The sequence below is a fragment of the Peromyscus maniculatus genome, chromosome 15 (genome assembly GCF_049852395.1).
Source record: "Peromyscus maniculatus bairdii isolate BWxNUB_F1_BW_parent chromosome 15, HU_Pman_BW_mat_3.1, whole genome shotgun sequence".
Lineage (NCBI taxonomy): Eukaryota > Metazoa > Chordata > Mammalia > Rodentia > Cricetidae > Peromyscus > Peromyscus maniculatus.
The window spans coordinates 79,075,409-79,098,099 of NC_134866.1; the positions used below are offsets into that span (position 1 = coordinate 79,075,409).

The window sequence follows — 22,691 nt, forward strand, 5'->3', positions numbered from 1 at the left end:
TGGCTCTGTCCTCTGATCTTCATGCAAGTTTTATTAGAGTACAACGAAATATCACCACAAGGATGACCTTGAACTACTGATATTCCTGACTATCCCAAAACCTGAGATTACAGGCTGTCCACTTTGCTCGGTTTACACAGTAATAGGGAATGGAGATGAGCACAGGACTTTATGCATGCTAGGCAAGCAGTCCACCAACCAGCTACATCCCTGGGCCCACCCTCCGGTCTTGAGGCCCTGAGTTTGATCCCTACCACCACACACACACAAAAGAACACACACTTAAAATATGATTTGGGCCAGGAGAGAGGGCTCGGCAGTAAGTTGCAGGTGCTGCACAACCCTGATGACCTGAGTTAGATCCTGCAAAACCACACAGTACAAGGACAGAACGCACTCCCTCACACCCACCCACATTATAAGTAAATACCTAAGTATAATAAAAATGTTTAAATAAAAGTTTAACATGATTTGGTGGTTGTTATAAATTAGAAGATACATACACTTTGAGCAGTTAAAGCTTGGAGGCATGGGAGGTTAGAGAGGTTCCCGGGTTCTTCCAGGTTCCTCAGTGCCTAGCACCCACATCAGGTGGTTCACACTCAACTGCAACTCCAGCTTCAGGGGATCTGATATCATCTTCTGGCCTCCATGGGCACCTCCCATGGGTGGTGTACACACAGACAGACACTTGCATACATGCAAATACAAATACAATGAAAACAAACGCATTTCTGGAGCAATAGACCCCTAATATAGATTTGCCAGATTATGAGATTTGTATATTACTACCATTTCTGTCAGGGGTTTCAAGAAGTGATGCATCATAATCAGGGCACATATTTGTAGGCGGACTTTTCTTTACCATCAACCAGTTCCCAAATAACCACAACAGAGACTTAATATTAATTATAAATGCTCGGCCGATAGCTAAGGCTTGTTACTAACTAGCTCTTACATTTTAAGTTAACCCATATTTCTTATTTATGCTCTGTCACATGGCTTGGTACCTTTTCTCAGTATGGCAAGTTCATCTCCTCTCCACATCTCCTCAAGATTCTTTGGTTTAGCCCTTCTTCTTCCTAATGTTCTCTCTGCCCCCAAAATCCTGCCTAGCTATTGGCCAGTCAGTTCTTTATTAACAATGACAGCAGTACATACTTACAGTGTACAAAAAGATTATTCCACAACAGATGTTATCTTATTAAATCCATTATTTCTTTAGATGATAACCTATTTCAAAAGCAAACAAAGCCAGGCAGTGTTGGTGCATGTCTTAAATCCCAGCACTCAGGAGGCAGAGGCAGGTGGATCTCTGTGAGTTCAAGGCCAGCCTAGTCTACAGAGTGAGTTCTAGAACAGCCAAAGCTGTAGTAAGATTTTATTTTGGACCACCAGCTCACAAATAATAACACAGAGACTTATTAATTATGAAAGCTCGGCCTTATCTTAGGCTTGTTTTTAACTAGCTCTTATAACTTACATTAATCCATTTCTATTAATCTACGCTCCATCATGTACCACAAATCCTGCTTTGTTAGTGTCTCCTTGTGTCTCTCTCCCATGCCTAGATTCCTCCTCCTACTTCCCCTCTCTGCCCAGAAGTCCCACCTATACTTCCTGCCTAGCGATTGGCTGTTCAGCTTTTTATTACACCAATCACAGCAATAAACCTTCACACAGTGTGCAAATATCCTGTAACACAAGGCTGCACAGAGAAACCTTGTCTCAAAAGGCCAAATAAATAAGTAAATACAGAAATAAATAAAAATAAAAAACAAAAACCAAGCTAGGTATAGTGTGTCATGCCTGTAATCTCACCCTCAGGAGGCCTCAGCAGGATGATTAGCAGGAGCTTGGGGCCACAGAGTGAGACACTATATCAGACAATCAGAAGGATGGATAGTTCAGCAGTTAAAAGCATGTATTGCTCTTGCAGAGGACCTGGGTTCAGTTTCCAGGACCCATGTCAGGCAGTTCATACCACCTGTAACTGTAACTCCTGGGTGATCTGACACTTTTGGCCTCTGTGGGCACTTTCCCTTACATGCACACACACACACATACACATAATTAAAAATAAAAATTAAAAAATTTACATTCATGACTAAATAAATAAACTATTTCATTAAAGTTCAAAGCTAGGTGGTGGTAGAGCATATCTTTAATTCCAGCCCTCAGGAGGCAGAGGCAGGTGGATCTCTGTGAGTTCAAGTCCAGCCTGGTCTACAGATCAAGTTCCAGGACAGCCATGACTACCTGTCTTGAAAAACAAAACAGCAACAACAACAACAACAACAACAACAACAACAACAAATCAATGAAAATGTTTTAAGTGCCACAACAAATAACCACAAAATCTAAACACTCAGAATATTTATTTATTTATTTATTTATTTACTTTTTGGTTTTTTCGAGACAGGGTTTCTCTGTGTGCCTTTCATGGAACTCGCTTTGGAGACCATGCTGGCCTCGAACTCACAGAGATCCACCTGCCTCTGCCTCCGGATTAAAGGCGTGCGCAACCACCGCCAGGCCAGAACATTTATTCAAGTGCCTTGTTCAACTTTATCTGCTAACACATTTGTTATGTCATAATTACAAGTTGGAACATATTTCAGAAATGGCCCATCCATAAAAGCACCACTGAAAACAGATGTCGTGGTGAATACTCATAATCCCAGGTCTTGGGAGGCTGATGCAGTAGGATGACCCTGAGTTTGAAGCTGCCTTGGGCTACCTATCAAGGTCCTGTCTCAAATAAACAAAAACCACTGAAGCAACAGAATAAGCAGCCTCAATTCTACAAAGATCTAATTTCTAGAATTATCTAATACTTCATACAGCTTTTACCTTATACATTCACTTCTTTTAAGAAAAAACCATGGGTTTTTGTTGTTGAGACATTGTTGTACAGTGTTCTGTTGTGTGACTATTCCCTAAGTTAGCTAGGGGCACAGATACTTGCATTGCTTCCAGTATAAGGCTATTATGAATATTATGAATAATACTAGCATAATTTTTTCTCCATGAAACACTGGGGATCAACCCTAGGTTCTTATGCATATTAGACAAGCATTTTACTGCTAATACCCAGCCCCATATGAGAATTTACAGAATAGAAATATGGTGGTCATAAGCAATAATAATTATTAAGTAATACCTAGCAATGGAATTTCGTATTCATGAGGTGTGAATACTCTTTCTGAAGGTACAGTGATTTGCCCTATAATGACTTTGAAGTCAATGATGGATGACATATTTGACAGGTATTGCATAAAATCTACATCGTATAATGCTGGGCACAGTGCTACTCTATTCCTGTAATCCCAGGCAGGACTGAGGAGGCTGAGACAGACCATGACCTTGAGACAAACCTGGACTACAAAGCTCCTGTTATGTAGCATTTTCCTGAGACAGACAGCACATGTCATAGAACATGTACTTAGCATGGGTGAAGTCCCAAGTTACAGCCTCTGCCACAAAAGAAAACAAACAAAACATGTAGACCTCTTAGTTTATGTAAGTATACTATGTTTGCACAATGAGAAAATGGCCTGCCACATTTCTCATTAGCATAGAATTTATAGACAACTGATCATCTTTCAGCTCCTTAGAAAGATGTTTGGGACCACAGTTCTCCTGAAGATTCTGACAGGACACTACAGTACCCTTCCCAGATTATTTTACCCACTTCCACAGCTGGGCACATTCTTTCTTAACTAACGATGTCTATTACCATCACTATTGGTAGGTCCCTGTTCTGATTTTTTATTCTGGGAAATCTCACTGGGCCCTGTTGGGTTGCCTTATTGGCTATGCTCTACTCTAAGTTGCTCCGTATAGTCTAAAACACGTGGTATTTGCCAGGCTGTGCCCTGCCCTGGGAGGCTCCATTTTACTTTGAGACGGGGTCTCACTGTGAACCTCTGACTGACCTAGAACTTCCTATGTAGACCAGGCTGGCCCCAAACTCAGACCTGCTTGCCTCTGGCAACTCTACCCTCCCAACAGCTTCTGACCCCATTTTGGGGGATAATGGTTGCAGCCTCTGGGTCCACCGAGAAATGTCACCATCTGTCAGGGGCCAGCTAGAACGGATTGATCAGTGACTTATTCCCGAGGACAGACAAGGGAGTCAATCTGTAAGCTCATCGGGATGAATCGAAACTATGGGGGCCATGAGTGTATCAAAATCCTATCAGGAAAACCAGACCCAAGAACTTACCAGACATGCCCGACCAAGGAAACGGCCGGCCTCCCTCACCTGGGACCCACTATGCAATGGACACCTCACACCGCAGTGGAAGGCCCTGGACCAGTCCATCCCCCAGTAACTGCTGCGTGCCTCAAGAACCGACAAGCAGAGGACGCCCTTATTGTGCAGCTTTATCGGGCTACCTGCCATCACCATTGTTTTATACTAGAACTATTGTTGAAAAGGCAAAACAAATTTGACAGAACCTGTAATCCCCAAACTCGGGAAGCTGAGGAGCAAAGGCCGGCATGGACTCTATACAGCGAGGCTGAACTACCAGTGAGGGGCCCTGATTGAAAAACGAAAAAAATGGGGGGGGGGTGGAGGGAAGGAAGTGACTTGGAAGAAAACGAGAGGGGGGAAAAGGGGAAAGAGCTAGGAGACAGGGAAGGGGAGAAAGAGGAGGGCAGAGCTGTCACAGGCGTGAGTTGGGAGCGCCTTAGCCACGTGCCTAAAGCGCGCGGAAGAGCCCCGGCTGCCTCCGGGCCACCGTGCTCTTCCGGTCCCAGCAGCCCCTCGCGGCGGAAGTCGTCACGGGGCGAGCCCCGGCAGCGTCCGCGGTAGCTTGCCATGGCGATGGGCAGCGGCGGTGCAGGCTCGGAGCAGGAGGACGCGGTGCTGTTCCGACGTGGCACCGGCCAGGTGAGGCGGCGGCCGAGGCCGAGCCGGTGCGCGCTCGGGCCCCACGCTGCTCCCCATCCGCCGGCGTGGCTGGGAGCCGCGCTTTGGTCCTGGGTGACTGTGAGGGATCCACACGCTGCTCCCCATCCGCCGGAGTGGCTGGGAGCCGCGCTTTGGTCCTGGGTGACTGTAAGGGATCCACACGCTGCTCCCCATCCGCCGGAGTGGCTGGGAGCCGCGCTTTGGTCCTGACGGTGAGGGATCCACACGCTGCTCCCCGTCCGCCCGAGTGGCTGGGAGCCGCGCTTTGGTCCCGGGTGACTGTGAGGGATCCACACGCTGCTCCCCATCCGCCGGAGTGGCTGGGAGCCGCGCTTTGGTCCTGACGGTGAGGGATCCACACGCTGCTCCCCGTCCGCCGGAGTGGCTGGGAGCCGCGCTTTGGTCCTGACGGTGAGGGATCCACACGCTGCTCCCCATCCGCCCGAGTGGCTGGGAGCCGCGCTTTGGTCCCGGGTGACTGTGAAGGATCCACACGCTGCTCCCCGTCCGCCGGAGTGGCTGGGAGCCGCGCTTTGGTCCCGGGTGACTGTGAGGGATCCACACGCTGCTCCCCATCCGCCGGAGTGGCTGGGAGCCGCGCTTTGGTCCCGGGTGACTGTGAGGGATCCACATGCTGCTCCCCATCCGCCCGAGTGCCTGGGAGCCGCGCTTTGGTCCCGGGTGACGGTGAGGGATCCACACGCTGCCCCCCATCCGCCCGAGTGGCTGGGAGCCGCGCTTTGGTCCCGGGTGACTGTGAGGGGTCCACACGCTGCTCCCCGTCCGCCGGCGTGGCTGGGAGCCGCGCTTTGGTCCCGGGTGACGGTGAGGGATCCACACGCTGCCCCCCATCCTCCCGAGTGCCTGGGAACAGCGCTTTGGTCCCGGGTGACGGTGAGGGATCCACACGCTGCTCCCCATCCGCCGGCGTGGCTGGGAGCCGCGCTTTGGTCCCGGGTGACTGAGGGATGTGCGGGCTCAGGGACAGGCCGGCGGAAGCAATGAGACCAGTTAGGAGGCATTGCAACGCTCCAAATGTAGGTCAAGACCCAGACGTTAGCAGTGAGACTAAAATACTGCGTTCTAGATAGAGCTTTGTAACTAGAAGGACCGAGTTTCCCAGATAATAGTCGGTAAGAAAATTTGAGAGAGAAGGGTAACTGATAGCTGAAAAGTTGCTACTTACTGCAATGCACTGAGGTGGGGAAGACGAGGAAGACTTGTGGTGTATCAAGTGTGTACGACGGAAGATCAGAGCCAGGCTTCATGATGCTCGCTTACAGTCACAAGCACTTGGGAGATGGAGGCAGGAGGCTCAGGAATTCAAGATCGCAGAGTGCACTCGAGGCCTAACTACAGTGAGATTCCGTAAGAGTAAAATAAACACTTTTATTTTTATTTTTTTATTTTTTGGTTTTTCGAGACAAGGTTTCTCTGTGAAACAGTCCTGCTGTCCTGGAACTCACTCTGTAGACCAGGCTGGCCTTGAACTCACTGAGATCGCCTGCCTCTGCCTCCTGAGTGCTGGGATTAAAGGCGTGCGCCACCACCGGCCGGTTAAATAAAGACTTTTAAATATCAGGGAAAAGGAGAGTCTGGCTGGTGGACTGTGCCTGTGACAATCCCAGCTATTTGAGAGGCTGAGGCAGGATTGTGAGGTTGAAGCTAGCCTGGGAAACAGAGCACACTCCATCTAACAAAGTTTAAAACATTAGGAGCTCCCTCGTAGCATGCTAAGTGTGCTTCCTGCCTGGAGTGTAGGGTGGGAGAAGAGATTCAAGGCAACATTTGGCAATGTTGCTTTTCCTTCTCTTGGGGACAGCTCAACCGTAACTTTGCCTTGTAGCCCCCGTGGTCTGGTTCTCTCCTTAAGCCACACAGTTTCCTGTGCTTATCTGTTGTCTCGATATCTTCTTCAAGCCCGGTGTGGTGGTGCATACCTGTACTCCCAGGGGTAATCTTACTTATTGAAGATTCTATTTGGTTGTTGTTTCTGTTTTCAGACACATCTCATTATGTAGCGCTGGCAGGCCTGGAACTCTCCATGTAGACCAGGCTGGCGTCAAAGAGGTTGACCTACCTCAGCCAACCATGTGCTGGAGTTAAAGGGGTGTGCCACCACACCTGGTTTTAAAGTTTATTTTACTCTTTTGATTTGTTTTTGAATTGGTTGCATTCTGTAGCCATATTGGCCCGGGATTCAATATGTAGACTAGACTGGCCTGGAACGCTTGGTGACCTTATTGTATCTGCCTCCCAAGTGTTGGGATTATAGATTACAGGTATGAGCCATTATAATTTACAGGTCATAGTTTTTGGGGTTTTTTTTTGTTGTTGTTGTTGTTGTTGTTTGTTTTTTGAGACAGGGTCTTGTGTTGTAGTCTAGGCTGCCTTGGAATCTACTGTGTAGTCCAGGCTTGTCTTCAGCTTGCCTTAGCAATCCTCCTGCCTCAATCTTTTGAGTGTTTGGATTATAGGCATGTATTACTACAAGTAGTGCTAAGGATTGAACTGGGGGGCCATGAAGAACATCTCCCATCCCCCAGTACTTTCTATCATATGTTTTTAATTAAAGCTATTTGCCCATAAACTATATGTATTCTTTTTTCACTTTAGAGTGATGATTCTGACATTTGGGATGATACGGCATTGATAAAAGCTTATGATAAAGCTGTGGCTTCCTTTAAGGTATGAAATGTTTAACCACTCTTTTCTTTAATTCCTCATGTCATACATTTGGGGTGGGGGGCTGGAACCCTGAGTAAATTGAGGCCTTCTTAGGTGATGGGACCTTGAGATCGTCTTATGGTGGTAACAGTCATGTTAGGAATGGTGACTTTTTAACAATGTATTCCTTCATAACACGCGCATTTATTTCTATTACTGTGTTCATAGCATGCTCTAAAGAATGGTGACGTTTGTGAAACTTCAGATAAGCCAAAAGGCACAGCCAGAAGAAAACCTGCTAAGAAGAATAAAAACCAAAAGAAGAGTGCCACACCTCCCCTGAAACAGGTTATTTATTTATTAAACAGGGTCTTGCCCAGCCTGAGGGAAAGGGTTGCTGATGCTATTTAGAGTGAATGAGGCTGTAAACTGAGTCAGCAGTGTTGTTTTATGAAGTTGATAGAGATGGAGAGATGATATACACACATACAATCATATATATATATATATATATGTATATATATGTATTCCTTCTGTGGTACTGAGTATTAAACCCAGAGCTCCTTGCATTCTGAGTGTGTGTTGTGTAGCTGATCAGTAACTCTACCCACCCCCCCTTCTTCCCACACAATTCAACAATCCAGAAGCTATTATGGAAAACAAGAGTTTTGGTAACTAGGTCTGCTAATTTAAAAGCAGAGGTCTGAGGTGGGAATATAGCTCAGTGGTAGAGCAGCTGCCTAGTACACACCCAGCCCTGGGTGTCCCAGCCTCAAACCCACACCGGACTAGAACAAAGCAATGTAGAAGAGCTGACATTTTTGTTTGTTTGGTTTGGTTTTTGAGTTTGTTTGTTTTTTTAAGTAAATATTTTGATGCCTCATTAGTCAGGTCATTTTTACCCAAAGGGGAAGGGTATTGATGTTTGAGGAGCACTTGCTTTTTTCTGGCTGGTGTTGGATGTGTCATACACTTTTGGTCTGTTTGTTCTTCATGGCACATTTAGGCGTAGAGTACACTGCAGCCGTTCATCATTACAGCCGTTCGTCTGTCTGGGGAAAGGGCATGCAGGGGACTAAGAGCAGTGTCGGTAATTAAGTAGATGGGAGGGTTGGAATTGCAGTTGGAGAGCTGGATTATGGTTTGTTCTCTTCCAAAGAAGTAACGTGTGCACGTCTGTGTCTTTCATTTCTTTTGTAGTGGAAAGTTGGTGATAAATGTTCTGCCATTTGGTCAGAAGATGGCTGTGTTTACCCAGCTACCATTGCTTCCATTGATTTTAAGAGAGAAACCTGTGTTGTGGTTTATACTGGATATGGAAACAGAGAGGAGCAAAATCTGTCTGATCTCCTTTCCCCAACCTGTGAAGTAGCTAATCATGCAGAACAGAGCACTCAGGAGGTAAGGTGATGAACATGTCCGTTCCTGAAGGCGGGGACTAACTACATTAAAAGCATTATAACCAGTTGTCACTTGACCCACTGAGGCATTATATAACAGTTCATTCTCCCTATTCTCTTCTCATTGTCTTTTTACTGGGGCCATACAAATGCTGGGCAAGTGCTCTGCCTCTGCATAGCAAAAATGTTTATTTTTCTTTATAAAGAATGAAAGTCAAGCTTCAACAGACGACAGTGAAAACTCCTCCAGATCCCTCGGAAGTAAACCACACAGCAAGTCCAAAGCTGCTCCATGGAACTCGTTTCTCCCTCCACCACCCCCAATGCCAGGGTCAGGATTGGGACCAGGAAAGGTAAGCGTTCTGTTCAGAAAATTAGTTATGAAGGAAGTAATTTCCACTGGGACCCTTGCTCTTCTTTTAAGTAATTTATAGCTTTCCCATGAAATTGTACTCTTCCCAGGCCAGAATTCATAAAAAGGAAATGCAAGAGTGAAGTAAAGAGTTGGGGGTTATTAGCTCTCCAGGGGGTAGTAGACTAATAACTAGTACACTTTCCTTTTTAAAAACCTTGTTATCACATTTGTGTAGTGTGTGTGTGTGTGTGTGTGTGTGTGTGTGTGTGTGTGTGTATTTGCACACATGCTACTGTGGAAGTCGGAAGTCAACTTGCAGGTATAGGCTCTCTCTCACCTTCCGCCATGTGGGTCCTGGGGTAGAACTGGGCTCATCAGCCCTGGCAGCAAGCCCCTTCTGTTCCTGAGCATCTCCCAGCCCTGGTGTACTTTCCTAAGGTAGAAACTGACTGCTCTGTCGTTGCCTGATGGCTGTTGTTCGGAGTCACCTGTAATAGATATGTGGGAGAAGAGTCCTGTAATGTGGGCACGATCTCAGGCAGCTCCCAGTGTTGGTTGTTGTTTGTTCTTGTTTTGTTTTCTGGGATTTTGTTTGGTTATTGTTGTTGCTGCTGTTGTTATTGTTTTGATACCTGGTCTCATGAAGCTGAAGATGACCTTAAATGTTAGATCCATGTGCCTCCACCTGCTAAATGCTGTGAGATCATAGGCATGTGCCAGCCACTACATCTGGTTTGTCCCAGATGATACTGTAGTGTTAAAATGTTAACACTTTTATGGCTGTTTTGGTTGTAAATAGTAAAAGTCCACTTTAAAAAGAATTTTATTATAGCCTAGGTTATGGCTAGAACCTTCACTAGCTAGTTCTTTGGTACCAAGCAGCTGTATTTTTCCTCAGAGAGTATGCTATTTAAATAATTCATGTGTGTGTGTTCTTAGGTGTTTGTATGTGTGCATGTTATGTGTGTTGACTTGTGCATGCGGTGGCCAGAACTCTACACTGAGCATCTTTCTCAATCACTCTTCACCCTTTTTCCAGGACAGAGTATGTCAGTGAGCTTGGCACTTGCTGATTCAGCAGAATGGCTGCCACAGAGCCGCAGGGATCCTGTCTCTGCCTCCCCAGTGCTGGGATTCTAGATGTGTGCTGCCTTGTCTGGTTTTGCCCTGTTGGTGCTGAGGGCCCACACTCAGATCTTCATGTTTGTGGGGCATGTCCTCTCCCAACTGAACGTCTCTCTACCCCTAGATAATAATTTTTAAAAATCACATATGACTCAACACTTTCCTTAAGATTCTCTGAGAGATGAGCATAGTGACCTGCCTGTCAGCTCTCAGCACTGGAGAGGCTGGAGGAGAGGATTACTGAGTTTGGAACCAGCCTGGGCTATGTAGTGATGCAGATTTAAAGAAAAGAAGGAAAGACAAGACAAAATTAGAGCCCAAAATGAAAACAAGGGACAGAGAGCAGTTGAGTGAGTGACGGCATCTGCTGCAGGCCTGCTAACCTGAGCTCGACTCCCTGGAGCCTCTTGGTGGAAGGGGAGAAGCTGGTTGCAAAGGTCATCAAGTTCCATGTGAACACCATGGCACGTGCTCACTCGTGCACGCACACACAGCGAAATAAATTGTTTTAGAAAATGTAAAAAACAACAAAAGATTTTCTATGGTAATTTTCTAATTGAAGGTTATTTTGTAGTAGAGTTTCTTGAATCTTAATATATACCTTGTCTTTTGGGTATACACAATGTACTTTAAATTAGCTTATATAAGTAGACCTCCAGAACTTTTTTTTAAACAGCTTTTTAAAAATTACCCATCTATCTATCTATCTATATTTATTTAATGTGCACTGGTGTTTTGTCTGTCTGTGTGTCTGTGTGAGGTGTCAGGTCCCCTGGAATTGGAGTTATAGACAGTTGTGAGCTGCCATGTGGGTGCTGGGAAATAAACCTGGGTCCTCTGGAAGAGCAGTCAGTGCTCATAACTGCTGAGCCATCTCTCCAGCCCCCCTCCCTTTTTTTCTATTTATTTATTTGGGTGGGTGCTGTGTACATGTGGAGGTTAGAGGACAACTTGTGGGAGTTGGTTCTCTCCCTCCAGGTGGGTCCTGGGAGTCAGACTCAGGCTGTCAGACTGGGTGGGGAGCACCTTTGATCTGCTGAGCCATTTTGTGGACCTACTAATAGGATGGCTGCAAAAAGATGATGTGATAGTGGGGATTAAATCATCTTGGTAAATACTTGTCTCTGATTTGTTAGGCAGTTACAGATCTTTACTGTGACTTCACTTACTAAATGTTTAGAGAAAAGAAATGGAAAATACCTAGAGGCTACCATTTAGTTAAGAGTTACTTTCTTTTTAATTATGTGTATGTATGTGTGCATGTCTGTGTGTGGGTTTGTGTGTGTGTGTGTGAATACAGGTGATTTTAACTGCTGTACCATCTCTCCATGTCCTATTTTTATTACTTTGGTTTTGAATACTCTTCCTTTCAGTGAAGGAAGAAATTTTCCTTTAAAATATTAATTTCCTTTGAAATATTCTTTATAGCCAGGCCTGAGATTCAATGGCCCACCGCCACCTCCTCCTCCCCCCTTCCTGCCATGTTGGATGCCTCCGTTCCCTTCAGGACCACCAGTAAGTACAGAAGACATGCACAGCTTTTACAGACAGTTTGGAAGTCCGCAGATTCAGGAAATCGGAGTAGTTAAGGGTAGATTCTAACAGGTAAAAATTGACACCTCAGATTTTTGTTCTGAAGACCCTTCTGTCACCCAGAGCCAGTGTTTTCCCTGTCTCGTCTCCATGCTCAGTTGTGTTTCTTTCCTGCAGTAGTTGGTATCCAATCTGAGGTGGTGGCTTCTGTTAGAAAGGACTGTGCTTCATGATACAGAAGAGATTGTGTGCCCTCCTGGAGTACCTGGATGCTAGCTTCTGGTCCTACCATTTATCATTGCCCTGTGCTTATTTTGTTGTTGTTGTTGTTGTTTTTGTTTTGTTTTGTTTTTATCCTAATGGCGTTTTTCCCCCCTTGGTTTTGGTTTTTGTCTTTGTGGTTTTTGGGATTTTTTTTTGTTTTGTTTTTTGGTGTTTTGTTTTTTGTTTGTTTGTTTGTTTGTTTGTTTGTTTTTTGAGATATAGTTTCTCAGTGTAATAGCCCAGGCTGTCCTGGAACCTGCCTTGAACTAGCAGAGATCTGCTTGCCTCTGCCTCCCTAGTGCTAGAATTAAAGACATGCATCACCACCAACTGGCCCTAATGGAAAGGTTTTTTTTGTTGTTGTTGTTGTTTATTTGGTGTTTTGTTTTGTTTTGTTTTGTTTTGTTTTGTTTTCGGAGCAGAGGACCGAAGCCAGGGCCATGTGCTTCTAGACAAACGCTCTGCCACTGAGCTAAATCCCCAACCCCTTTAATGGACTTTTAATGGTAGATTTTTTTTAGATACTAATAGTGGTTAAAAGGATGCTTTTGGGCAGACTGTATTTGGGTGGGATTTGGGCAGATGTCTTACCTCAAATCGTTCTTTACAGTGACCTTAAAAATGCTGTGTGTGTGTGTGTGTGTGTGTGTGTGTCGTTTGTGAAAAACTAAGTCTCTTATGTTTTGTCTCATGTATAGCTTCATAGTGGAACAAAAATAGTCTAACCATATTAATTATTAAATGTGAACTATTTCTGCTCTTTGTTAAGTTTGTTGATCTTTTATTATTATGGCTTGCTTTCTTCCAGTGCTAGATTTTCTTAAAAATTAAATAGAAGTCATCTCATGGGGTATAGGAATGGGTACAATTAATATCTACTAGTATCTATATAAAATGAATCCCTGGATTTCAATATTTTCCTAATTGTATTTTTCCATTTCTAGATAATCCCTCCACCCCCTCCCATATCTCCAGATTGTCTGGATGACACTGATGCCCTGGGAAGTATGTTGATCTCATGGTACATGAGTGGCTACCATACTGGCTATTACATGGTAAGGATTCCCTGGGAATCTCTTGATGTGCATGCTCTTTGCAGTTGTACGACCTTTGTCCCTAGAATGTTAATGGGCTCTGTGGGCTTCCTGGGAAACAAACCATTCCGCTACATCTCATGGCTGTTTGGATGTCAATTCAGACACACATGGATAATTGTAGACGGCATTTAAGTGGGAAGGAAGGGCACTGGGGCCAGTCTGACCAGGACAACAGTCAATCTTTGAGGACTTAGTTTTCTCTTAAACTCTAGCACTTTCTCTTTAGTGAGTTCTTTGGTTTGTTCCTTTGTTTGTGGGGGGCGGGGTTACAGACTGTAGGACCTGAGGTGAGTGCTGTCCCCTGAGCTACACCCTCCGCTTGAGTGAGTGAGTGAGTGAGGTCACGTCATTGGTCAGGAGATTCACTGGCAGTGAGGGAAGAAAAAGTGAACTCCAGCTTAGTATTTTACTTTGTGATTGTCACTTTGTTTCTGTTGTTCGGGGTTGGTTTATTTGTTTGTTTGTTTGTTTGTTTGCAGGGGTGCAGGGTCCCACTCTGTAGCCCAGGTTTCTCTGAATCACCATAGCCCAGGCCGCCCTCCAAACTGCAGCAATCTTCCTGCCTTAACTTCCCAGGTGCTGGGTACAGGGGTGCCACCGTGCCCAGCGTGGCTCAGTCACCTTAAAGCATATCGGAATGCTGTAGACTGCTTTTTAAAATGCACACTTATTTTCTGATGGCATTTTATTAAATAAAATTAGTACGATATATCACATGAAACAGACTACTTATTTGGTTGTTCTTTAGTGCTGGGGAGCAGACCCAGAGCCTTGCATGTCAGGCAGATGCTGCAGCCCCGGCTGTGTCCTCAGTCTCCTGGCTTTGTGGCAGGGTCTTACCGTGTAGTTTAGACCTGCACTGGCCCGGCTGCCCTGAAGTCAACATCCTCTTGCCCGTCTCCTAAACGCTGGTCTTGTCAAGTGTGCGTCGCTAAGTTGGGCTCGAGGGCTTTTTGTTTTGTTTTGTTTTGTTTTGTTTTGTTTTTTAAGCAGACCAGATTAGCTTTGAACTCACAGAGATCCCCCTGCCTCTGTCTTCTGAGTGCTGGCATTAAAGGCATGGGTTACCACCCCCAGCAGGAGGCAGGGTTTACTGCAGCCCATGCTGGCTTTAGACTCCTGTGAAACTGAAGACGGCCTTGGACTGCTGATCTCCTTTCTTGTACCCACCCCATCCCCCCACCCTGCCCCACCCACGCTTGCTATCATGCTTGGCTTGAACTGTTGATTCACATTTATCTAGTGTGTGTCCTGTTCTTTTAACTTTTCATTTGCTCTCTTTACAGGGTTTCAGACAAAATAAGAAAGAAGGAAAGCGCTCACATACAAATTAAACAGTAAGTCTGTTATTGTAAGAACTAATCTTACCTTTGCATAACTTTCATAGTTTGTGGAAAATGAGTGTTTTGAACATTTAAAAGTTGAAATGTCAAAAAGTTTATATAAAACTATACTGAAGACATTTTATTTTTTAAAAGTGTGCGTGTACGCGTGCGTGTGCACGTGCACGTGCGCGCGTGTGTGTGTGTGTGTGTGTGTGTGTGTGTGTGTGTGTGTGTGTGTGTGTAGCCAGAGGATAATGTTGAATCCCCTGGAGCTTGAGTTGCATGTAGTTGTCAGCTCCGTGACATGGTGCCGGGAACTGACCTAAGGTCCTGTAGAAGAGTAGCAAGTGCTCTTAACTGCTGAGCCCTCTCCCCAGCCCCACTAAAGACTGCCAAAAATTAGATTAAATATTGAACTATCCCCACTTAATCGAATTTTCATGATGTCAAAGTGTCATCTCCCAAATATCTGATTGGTGGTTGGTTTGGTTATGTGGGCAAAACATGCTTTATGAGAAAAGATTCTGAGCCTGGCCTTCAACTCCATGTTGTCCTGCCTTGGTCTCAGAGTGCGAGGATTATGGATACGCCGTATCACACCTGGTTTAGAATCTGGTTTAGGGTGTGAGGATAATTGCAGTGCCATTGGCCACTGGCCAGTCAGGCTTGCTGCTTTGGGGGGTTTGGGGGGCACTAGGGATTGAACCTGGGGCCTCCCCCATGCAGGGAGCAAACATTCTGCCACTGCGCCAGCCGTATCACCAGTCCCACGTGCATTTTAAGTTAAACTGTTTTGTGTGCCTGGAGGTTTTGCCTACATGTGTGTTTATGTACTATGTGCATGCCTGATGCCCTCAAGGCTAGAAGAGGGCACTGGATCCCATGAACCTGGAGTTATATATAGGTGGTTATAAGTTGCCTGGGTCTTCTAACAAGAACAGTAAGTGCTAGTAACCACTAAGCCATCTCTCCAGGACCCCCACACACACTTGGATAAACGATGCAGTGTGCAATACACTGCATCATCTCTTGTCTTAGTCACTGTTCTGGTGCTGTGAAGGGACACCATGACCAAGGTAACTCCTATAAAGAAAGCGTTGACCTGGGGGCTTGCTCACTGTTTTAGAGGGTTAGTCTGTGATCATCATGGCAGGAAGCCGACAGGCATGGCCCCGGAATGGTGGCTGTTTATATAGAGTTCTTCTTGTAACTTTCTAGAGGACCTAATATTATATTTTTAGTTCCCTTTTTAACTCTAGAGACACCTAAAATTATACTTCTGAGTGGCTAATTTTTAGTTTTACTGTATTGAAAAAATACTCATTAGACTGTAGCAGTCACTACTTTTTTTTTTTTTTTAAAGATTTATTTATTTATTATGTATACAAAAGAGGGCGCCAGATCTCATTACAGATGGTTGTGAGCCACCATGTGGTTGCTGGGAATTGAACTCAGGACCTCTGGAAGAGCAGTCGGTGCTCTTAACCTCTGAGCCATCTCTCCAGCCCCCCAGTCACTACTTTTTAATGAAAAGCTTAACACATGATTTGATAATTTGTAGTATGTTTTAAATTCTAGTAGAACAGATCAATACTAGCATTCCTTAATTTTTAAAGTTACTATTATGTTTATATTAGCATATTTTTATTTTTTGCATTCAGTATGCAAATAAGATTTAGGGGCTGACAAGATGCTCTAGAGGGGGGCTAGAGAGATGGCTCAGAGGTTAAGAGCCCTCCTGCTCTTCCAGAGGTCCTGAGTTCAATTCCCAGCACCCACATGGTGGCTCACAACTATGTGTAATGTGATCTGGTGCCCTCTTCTGGCCTGCAGGAGGAACACTGTGTATATAATAAAGAAATAAGTCTTTTTAAAAAAAAATGCTTCAGAAGGCAAAGGCCTGATGATGACGGGAGTTCAGTCCCCAGGGTGGAAGGAGAGGGCCGACTCCTACTAGTTGTCTCTGACACACACACACACACACACACACACACACACACACACACACGAAATTTCTTCTTCTTTTTATATTGTGTGACTGCCTAGACTTTTTTCTTTCAAATTCAGGTTCAGCTCTCTGCCAAGGAGATGGTATGTTGGTGTCCCTGGTCGATATGAACAGACGTCTCATCGTCATCTTGGGGACTCTTGGTTGAGTGATGTCATCACCAGTGTTTTCCCGTTCTGGGTCCGGGCCTAACTCACCAGTGGGGTGTGTTTAGAGCACGATCACTTTGAGGAAGAGAATGGTGGAACTGTGAGCACATGGAAGTCAGTCTGCCAAAACTGTGACTGAGCACACTTGTACAACTGTAACTCCCTTAGTGTGTGAAGATTTTTATTCATGCCTTTACAAACAAATAAAGTCCTTTTTTGAAATATTTTCCTTTGGGATACATAAAGTGAAGTTGAGTCTGTTTAAAGATACAGGAAGAAAACTACTCAGACTTATTACCTGGGTAAAGGGTAGTTTCTTAAGGTGGGATAAATTGATAATTTAAGGTTGGAGAACAAAAGCTAGTTCATGTCACAGGGGCTACACTGGCTAGCCAGGAACCAAGGTGAGTTCTGGGTTGTATGTGTGTGTGTGTTTCCCATGGCTCAAATCTGGAGGTCGGAGAACAGCTTGTGTGTGTGTGTGTGTGTGTGTGTGTGTGTGTGTGTTCCCCATGGCTCACATCTGGAGGTCAGAGAATGGCTTGTGAAGTCTTTTCTCTTCCCACTGTGTAGGTTCTAAGGATTGAATCCAGGTTATTGGTTGGCAGGTACCTTTACCTGCTGAGCTGTCTCACCAGCCCTGTTCTTCACTTTTTTGAAAGAGTCTTGTTATGCAGCCTGAGTTTGCTGCAATTTACAGTCCTCTTGACTCCACCCCCAAATGCTGATATCACAGACAGTATCACCACAATGTAGCTGTCCACCCGGCTCTTGCAGCCACTCAGGCCCAAGTAAACACACAGAGACTTATATTACTTATAAACTGTATGGCTGTGGCAGGCTTCTTGCTATCTAGTTCTTATATCTTAAATTAACCCATTTCTATTAATCCGTAAGTTGCCATGTGACTTACCTGTACTTTTACATCTTATTTCTCATGGTGGTGGCAGCTGGCAGCATCTCCTGACTCAGCCTCCCCTTCCCAGAATTCTCCTCTCTCTTTATCCCGCCTATACTTCCTGCCTGGCTACTGGCCAATCAGTGTTTTACTTGTCAATCAGAGCAGCCCATTCACAGCGTACAGAGGACATCCCCAGCACCACACCCTGGGTTGTCTCTTAGAAGCTGTGTTGTTCTCTTTGCATCTCCCTTGTCTGTCTTTCTAGTCTCCCTCTGTCCCCCTGATGTTCCTTACCTCCTGCCTGACCCAGTTGCCCCTTGTTGCTCAAATCCTAAAAGGTCTTATAATATAAAACTCGGAGCCAGATATTATGGTAATGCTGAAAGATCAGAGAGACAAAGGAACAAGCCACTGCCACATCTTACCTCTAGGACTCCTCAGCCTGAAAAACCCTAGTTCCTGTCTCCTCATGCCTTATATACCTTTCTCCGCCCTGCCATCACTTCCTTCTTAGTGCTGGGATTAAAGGCGTGTGACTCCCAAGTATTGGGATTAAAGCCACCACTGCCTGGCTCTGTTTCTCTCCTAGACTGAGTCAATCTCATGTAGTTCAGGGTGGCTTTGAACTCACAGAGATCCAGATGGATCTCTGCCTTCCAAGTGCTAAGATTAAAGGTGTGTGCCACCACTGCCTGGCCTCTATGTTTAATCTAGTGGCTTGTTCTGTTCTCTGATTTTCAGGCAGATTTTATTAGGGTACACAATGTATCACCACAGCCCCTGCCATTCTCCCCATCATGGCCTTGCAGTTCCATGTGTACCTTCATTAGAGTCTTGTGGTGAGGGTTGGTGTCAAGCACTCAGGCTTCTCTGGAGGAAAAGGTTATGAGATCAGCTCTGTTGAGATGGAGCCCATGGCAGAGCTTGCCTTACATATATAAGGCCCTGGGTTTCATTTCCATTACCATAAAAACAATATGGTAAATGCTATTCCTTTCCTAAGTTTTGACTATGTAAACTAAATTAACTAAGCTCCCTGTATGCCTAGCGTATTAGCTGTCAAGTAAGTATTATTAAATTAATGAATAGTCAATATCTAGTAAGTAGCTTTGCAAAATATGACTTGAGCTTTTAGAGGGAATATTACCTTTCATGACTATTGGCTATTATAGATTTGGCATAGCTTAATTGGTTATTTTGTAAGTTAAATTTAATTACTAATATATCCAGTTAACTTCCAACCAGATATTAGACATTAACATTAATTTTTATCCCCTTTAGTACCCAATACATTTACTTGGACTGAGGTTATTCATTCTGGCAAATACTCAACTTTTTTAAGTGCTGGGAATTGCTCTTGGTGAAACTAGGATGCCTTGTATGTTGGCATATGATACAGCACCAGTTACTTGAAAAGCTGAGGTGGTAGGATTCGTCATTTAAGACCAGCCTGGCCAACATGAGACCACGTCTGATGCAGTAACAACAAAGGGAAGGCTGAACTAAAGACAGTAGGCAATGGAGGTGGCTCAGTGGGAGAGGGCAGCGCAGAGGGACAGCAAGAGCATCACTGGTTTGTCGGCCCAGCCTAGCCTCAAAGCCCCAAGTTCCAGGGTCTCCAGGGAACAGTGCAGGCGGTGACCAAGACACCCGTGGTGACCTTTGGCACATAGACATGCGCATATGCATACCCACGCATACACATGCACTCTATCATCTCAGACACAAAATGGAAAATAGCCTACAGGGGGTGGTTAGAAAGCTTATATTGGCTCACAGTTCTGGAGGTTCAGGGCTGATGATTTTGTCTAGTGTGCTGAGCTTGAATCAGGCATAATATCGAAAGAGGCAATGAGCATGATTGTGTGCTTTGTGTATGTGCATGTGTGTTTTGTGTATGTGTTCATACTTGGCCTCTCAGGAAGCCACTAGGATTCAGTGGGAGCTTCATCTTGATGACCTTATCCTAAATACCTTCCAAAGGCCCCAGCTGTAAGCACAGTAGGTTAAGTTCCCATTCCTAGTAGCTCACAGGAGGGACTGCATTTCCAAACCATGGCATGAGAGATCCTAGGAAAAGCAACAGCAACGCCTTTGCCTAAGAATGTGTGTGGAATATTCAAGGACAAGCAAGGAGGCCAGTGGCCAGAGTGAGAAGAGGCATAAGGAGATAGGGATGAGCAGGAGCCAAGGGTCAGGCCATACATAGGCTGCTGTGAGGTTGAGAGCATTTCCTTTTAGCTGAGAGTCCAGTGGAGAATAGTGAGGCAGAGGTGGAGCATGACCTGACCTCCAGGAGGAGCCTCTGACTGCATGGTGAAACTATACTGCAGATTTCACCACAGTGAGCTAACCATGTGGAATCCACTGTATTTTGCAAGTGGAATTGCCAAGATTTGTCAGTAGATCATATGTGGTGTAAGGAGAGCTAAGGATAACTCCAAGGGTTTCCCCAAGCAACTGGAGGAGTCCAGTGGAAGTCAAGAGATGAAAGGTGCCATCAGAGTGCTTCAGTGAAGGGGAAGGCCAAGAGTTAGCTTTGGTGTAAACGAATTTCTAAGCAGTCTTATTAAATAAAATAGGAGCCAAATATAGAGATGAAAGCCTTAGAGATCAGGGAATGGCCACCAGCTAACCTTACCTCACCACGCCGCAGCTTCCAAAGTGTGCTACTTCCTGTCTAACTGCGCCTTTATTGCCTTGCTATTCTGCCCTCTCATTGGCTCTTAGCCCAGCTACCTCACTTCCTTGTCACTGCCTGTCTGTACAGACTTCCAGGTCTCTATGGTTAGTACTTGGATTAAAGGTGTGTGTCACTCACTACATGTGGTTCTGTTCCCTACTGTGGCCTTGAACACACAGAGACCCTGCCTGCCAAGTGATTGGATTAAGGGCATGTGCTACCACCGCCTGACTTTTGTGTTACTTAAAATGGCTTGCTATTTCCTCTGATCTCCAGGCAAACTTTATTTATTAACATACAAATAAAATATCACCACATTTCAGCACAAATAAAGTATCACCACACTTTGGAGATATGAAATGTGCAATGCCCATTAGGGTTATATAAAAAGAGTCCAGGGCTAGAGCTGGAGATGGAGGAGGTGGTGTAGGCATGGAGTTTAAAGCCACTCAGTTGGATGAGGTGTTCCAGGAAGTGCACTCACACACAGTCAGGAGAACTCAGTTGCCCCAGTGGTTGAAAGAGGAACAGCAGAGGACTGAGCTGGAGCTGTCTGAGGAGGAAACCAGGAGTGAGGCCCGAAGGTCAGATGAAGCAGGTGTTTCCTAGAGACCCGTGATGAGCCAGCCCATCAGTAGCTCAGATGCTGGAAACAGGACAAGTAAGATGAAGGTCGCAACACAGTCATTGAATGTACCAACGTGGAGGTCGCTGGTGATGCTAAAACAGCTGTTTCGGTGGGATGGAAGAGATAAAAGCTTGGGGGAGAGGATGTAAGCATGAAAGAACACTTACCCGTGCTTGTAAAGAACTCTTCCAATGAAAGTTGTTTTCTAGACTTTTGGAGCTTAGTAAAATCATATTTAATACAGATTTTTATGAGTTTACAGTTATCGTTACTTATTTCAGTTGTGCTCTGTGTGTACTATTCTTTGATATAAAATTGACTTCTTGGTTTTGTTTTGCTTTTTTTAAAACTTAAAAAATGAAGCAGATATTCAGAAAAGCAGCCCATTTGAAGGAGTCAGAGTTGGGATATGGAGTGTGTGACCAGAAATAGACATTTCAGTAGTTTTGTTTTTCCTTTTTAAGTGCTGAGGAATAAATCAGAACCATTGAACTCTTACTAGAAATGTTTCTTTTTTCTTTTTAAAAGACTTACTTTTTGTTTTATGGGTATGGGTGTTTTGTCTGCATATATATGCGTGTACCATGTGTTTAACTGGTATCCAGAGAGGCCATAAAAGGATGTTGGATTTCCTGGAGCTGGAGTTACAGGTGACTCTAAACTACCATGGAAGTGATGGGAATTGAACCTGGGTCATCTGCAAGAACCATGACTGCCTTTAACCACTGAGCCAGGTCTTCTGGAAGAGCAGCCAGTGCTCTTAACTGCTGAGCCATCTCTCCAGGCCTTACTTAATTTTATACTGATTTTCTTATGTATTTTCAGTAGTGCTGGAGATTGTGCTTAGGATCTCAGGAATACTATGTAGGCACACACTTTTGAACTACACCTCAAGCCTGAAGTTTTATATTAAATATTAAAATAACAGGCAATTTATAAAACAAAATAGGACAAAAGGGAGGAAATAATTAAGACCGCCTACCTCAGTTCTCAGAGATAACCAATGCTAATTATTTTTTATTTTTAACTTTGGGAATCTTTTCCAAGATTTATTGTAGGATAACTGAAAAATAAAAGGCATATATTTAAGGTACATAGGTGTTTCTTATATACATTATGTGTTGGGACATGGTCCAAGAATGGAGTCATGTGAGGAGAATTCTGAGTGCTTGTGATTTCTTTAAAACATGGAATTGTTTTTGGAATATGTTTTTGTGTTCCTCCTAGGTGTAGCAGATAGGACTGAGTTTACTTCAGATTACTCATTATTGCTTGCTGTTGTTACTCAATTAAATGCTTAAATTATCCTTTATTTGCCTCTTTAGAGAGGTTCTCAGCCTTCCTAATGTTTCAGTCCTTTAATACAGTTCCTCATGTTGTGACCCCCTAAATCATAATTTTTTTTTTTTTTTTTTTTTTTTTGGTTTTTCGAGACAGGGTTTCTCTGTGTAGCTTTGCGCCTCTCCTGGAACTCACTTGGTAGCCCAGGCTGGCCTCGAACTCACAGAGATCCACCTGGCTCTGCCTCCCGAGTGCTGGGATTAAAGGCGTGCGCCACCACCGCCCAGCTCATAAAATTATTTTTGTTGCTACTTCATAACTGTAGTTTTGCTACTGTTACAAATTGTAATGTAA

The 22,691-nt window shown here is 44.6% G+C and overlaps 1 protein-coding gene across 2 annotated transcripts; it reads left to right on the forward strand.

The window, feature by feature from the left end:
- The first annotated feature begins 4,749 nt into the window (after positions 1 to 4,749).
- Positions 4,750 to 17,068, forward strand: Smn1 (survival of motor neuron 1, telomeric). 2 transcript variants are annotated; one of them, XM_076552138.1, is made up of 9 exons: positions 4,750 to 4,900; positions 7,538 to 7,609; positions 7,817 to 7,936; positions 8,789 to 8,989; positions 9,195 to 9,341; positions 11,897 to 11,983; positions 13,210 to 13,320; positions 14,649 to 14,699; positions 16,755 to 17,068. In XM_076552138.1, exons 1-8 carry the CDS (start codon positions 4,829 to 4,831, stop codon positions 14,694 to 14,696), a joined length of 858 nt encoding a protein of 285 aa, XP_076408253.1. In that variant the 5' UTR covers positions 4,750 to 4,828; the 3' UTR covers positions 14,697 to 14,699; positions 16,755 to 17,068. The 2 variants fall into 2 exon arrangements, with proteins under 2 accessions (XP_076408253.1, XP_076408254.1); XM_076552139.1 differs by lacking the exon at positions 7,538 to 7,609 and having other exon boundaries at positions 4,775 to 4,900.
- The last annotated feature ends 5,623 nt before the right edge of the window (positions 17,069 to 22,691 follow it).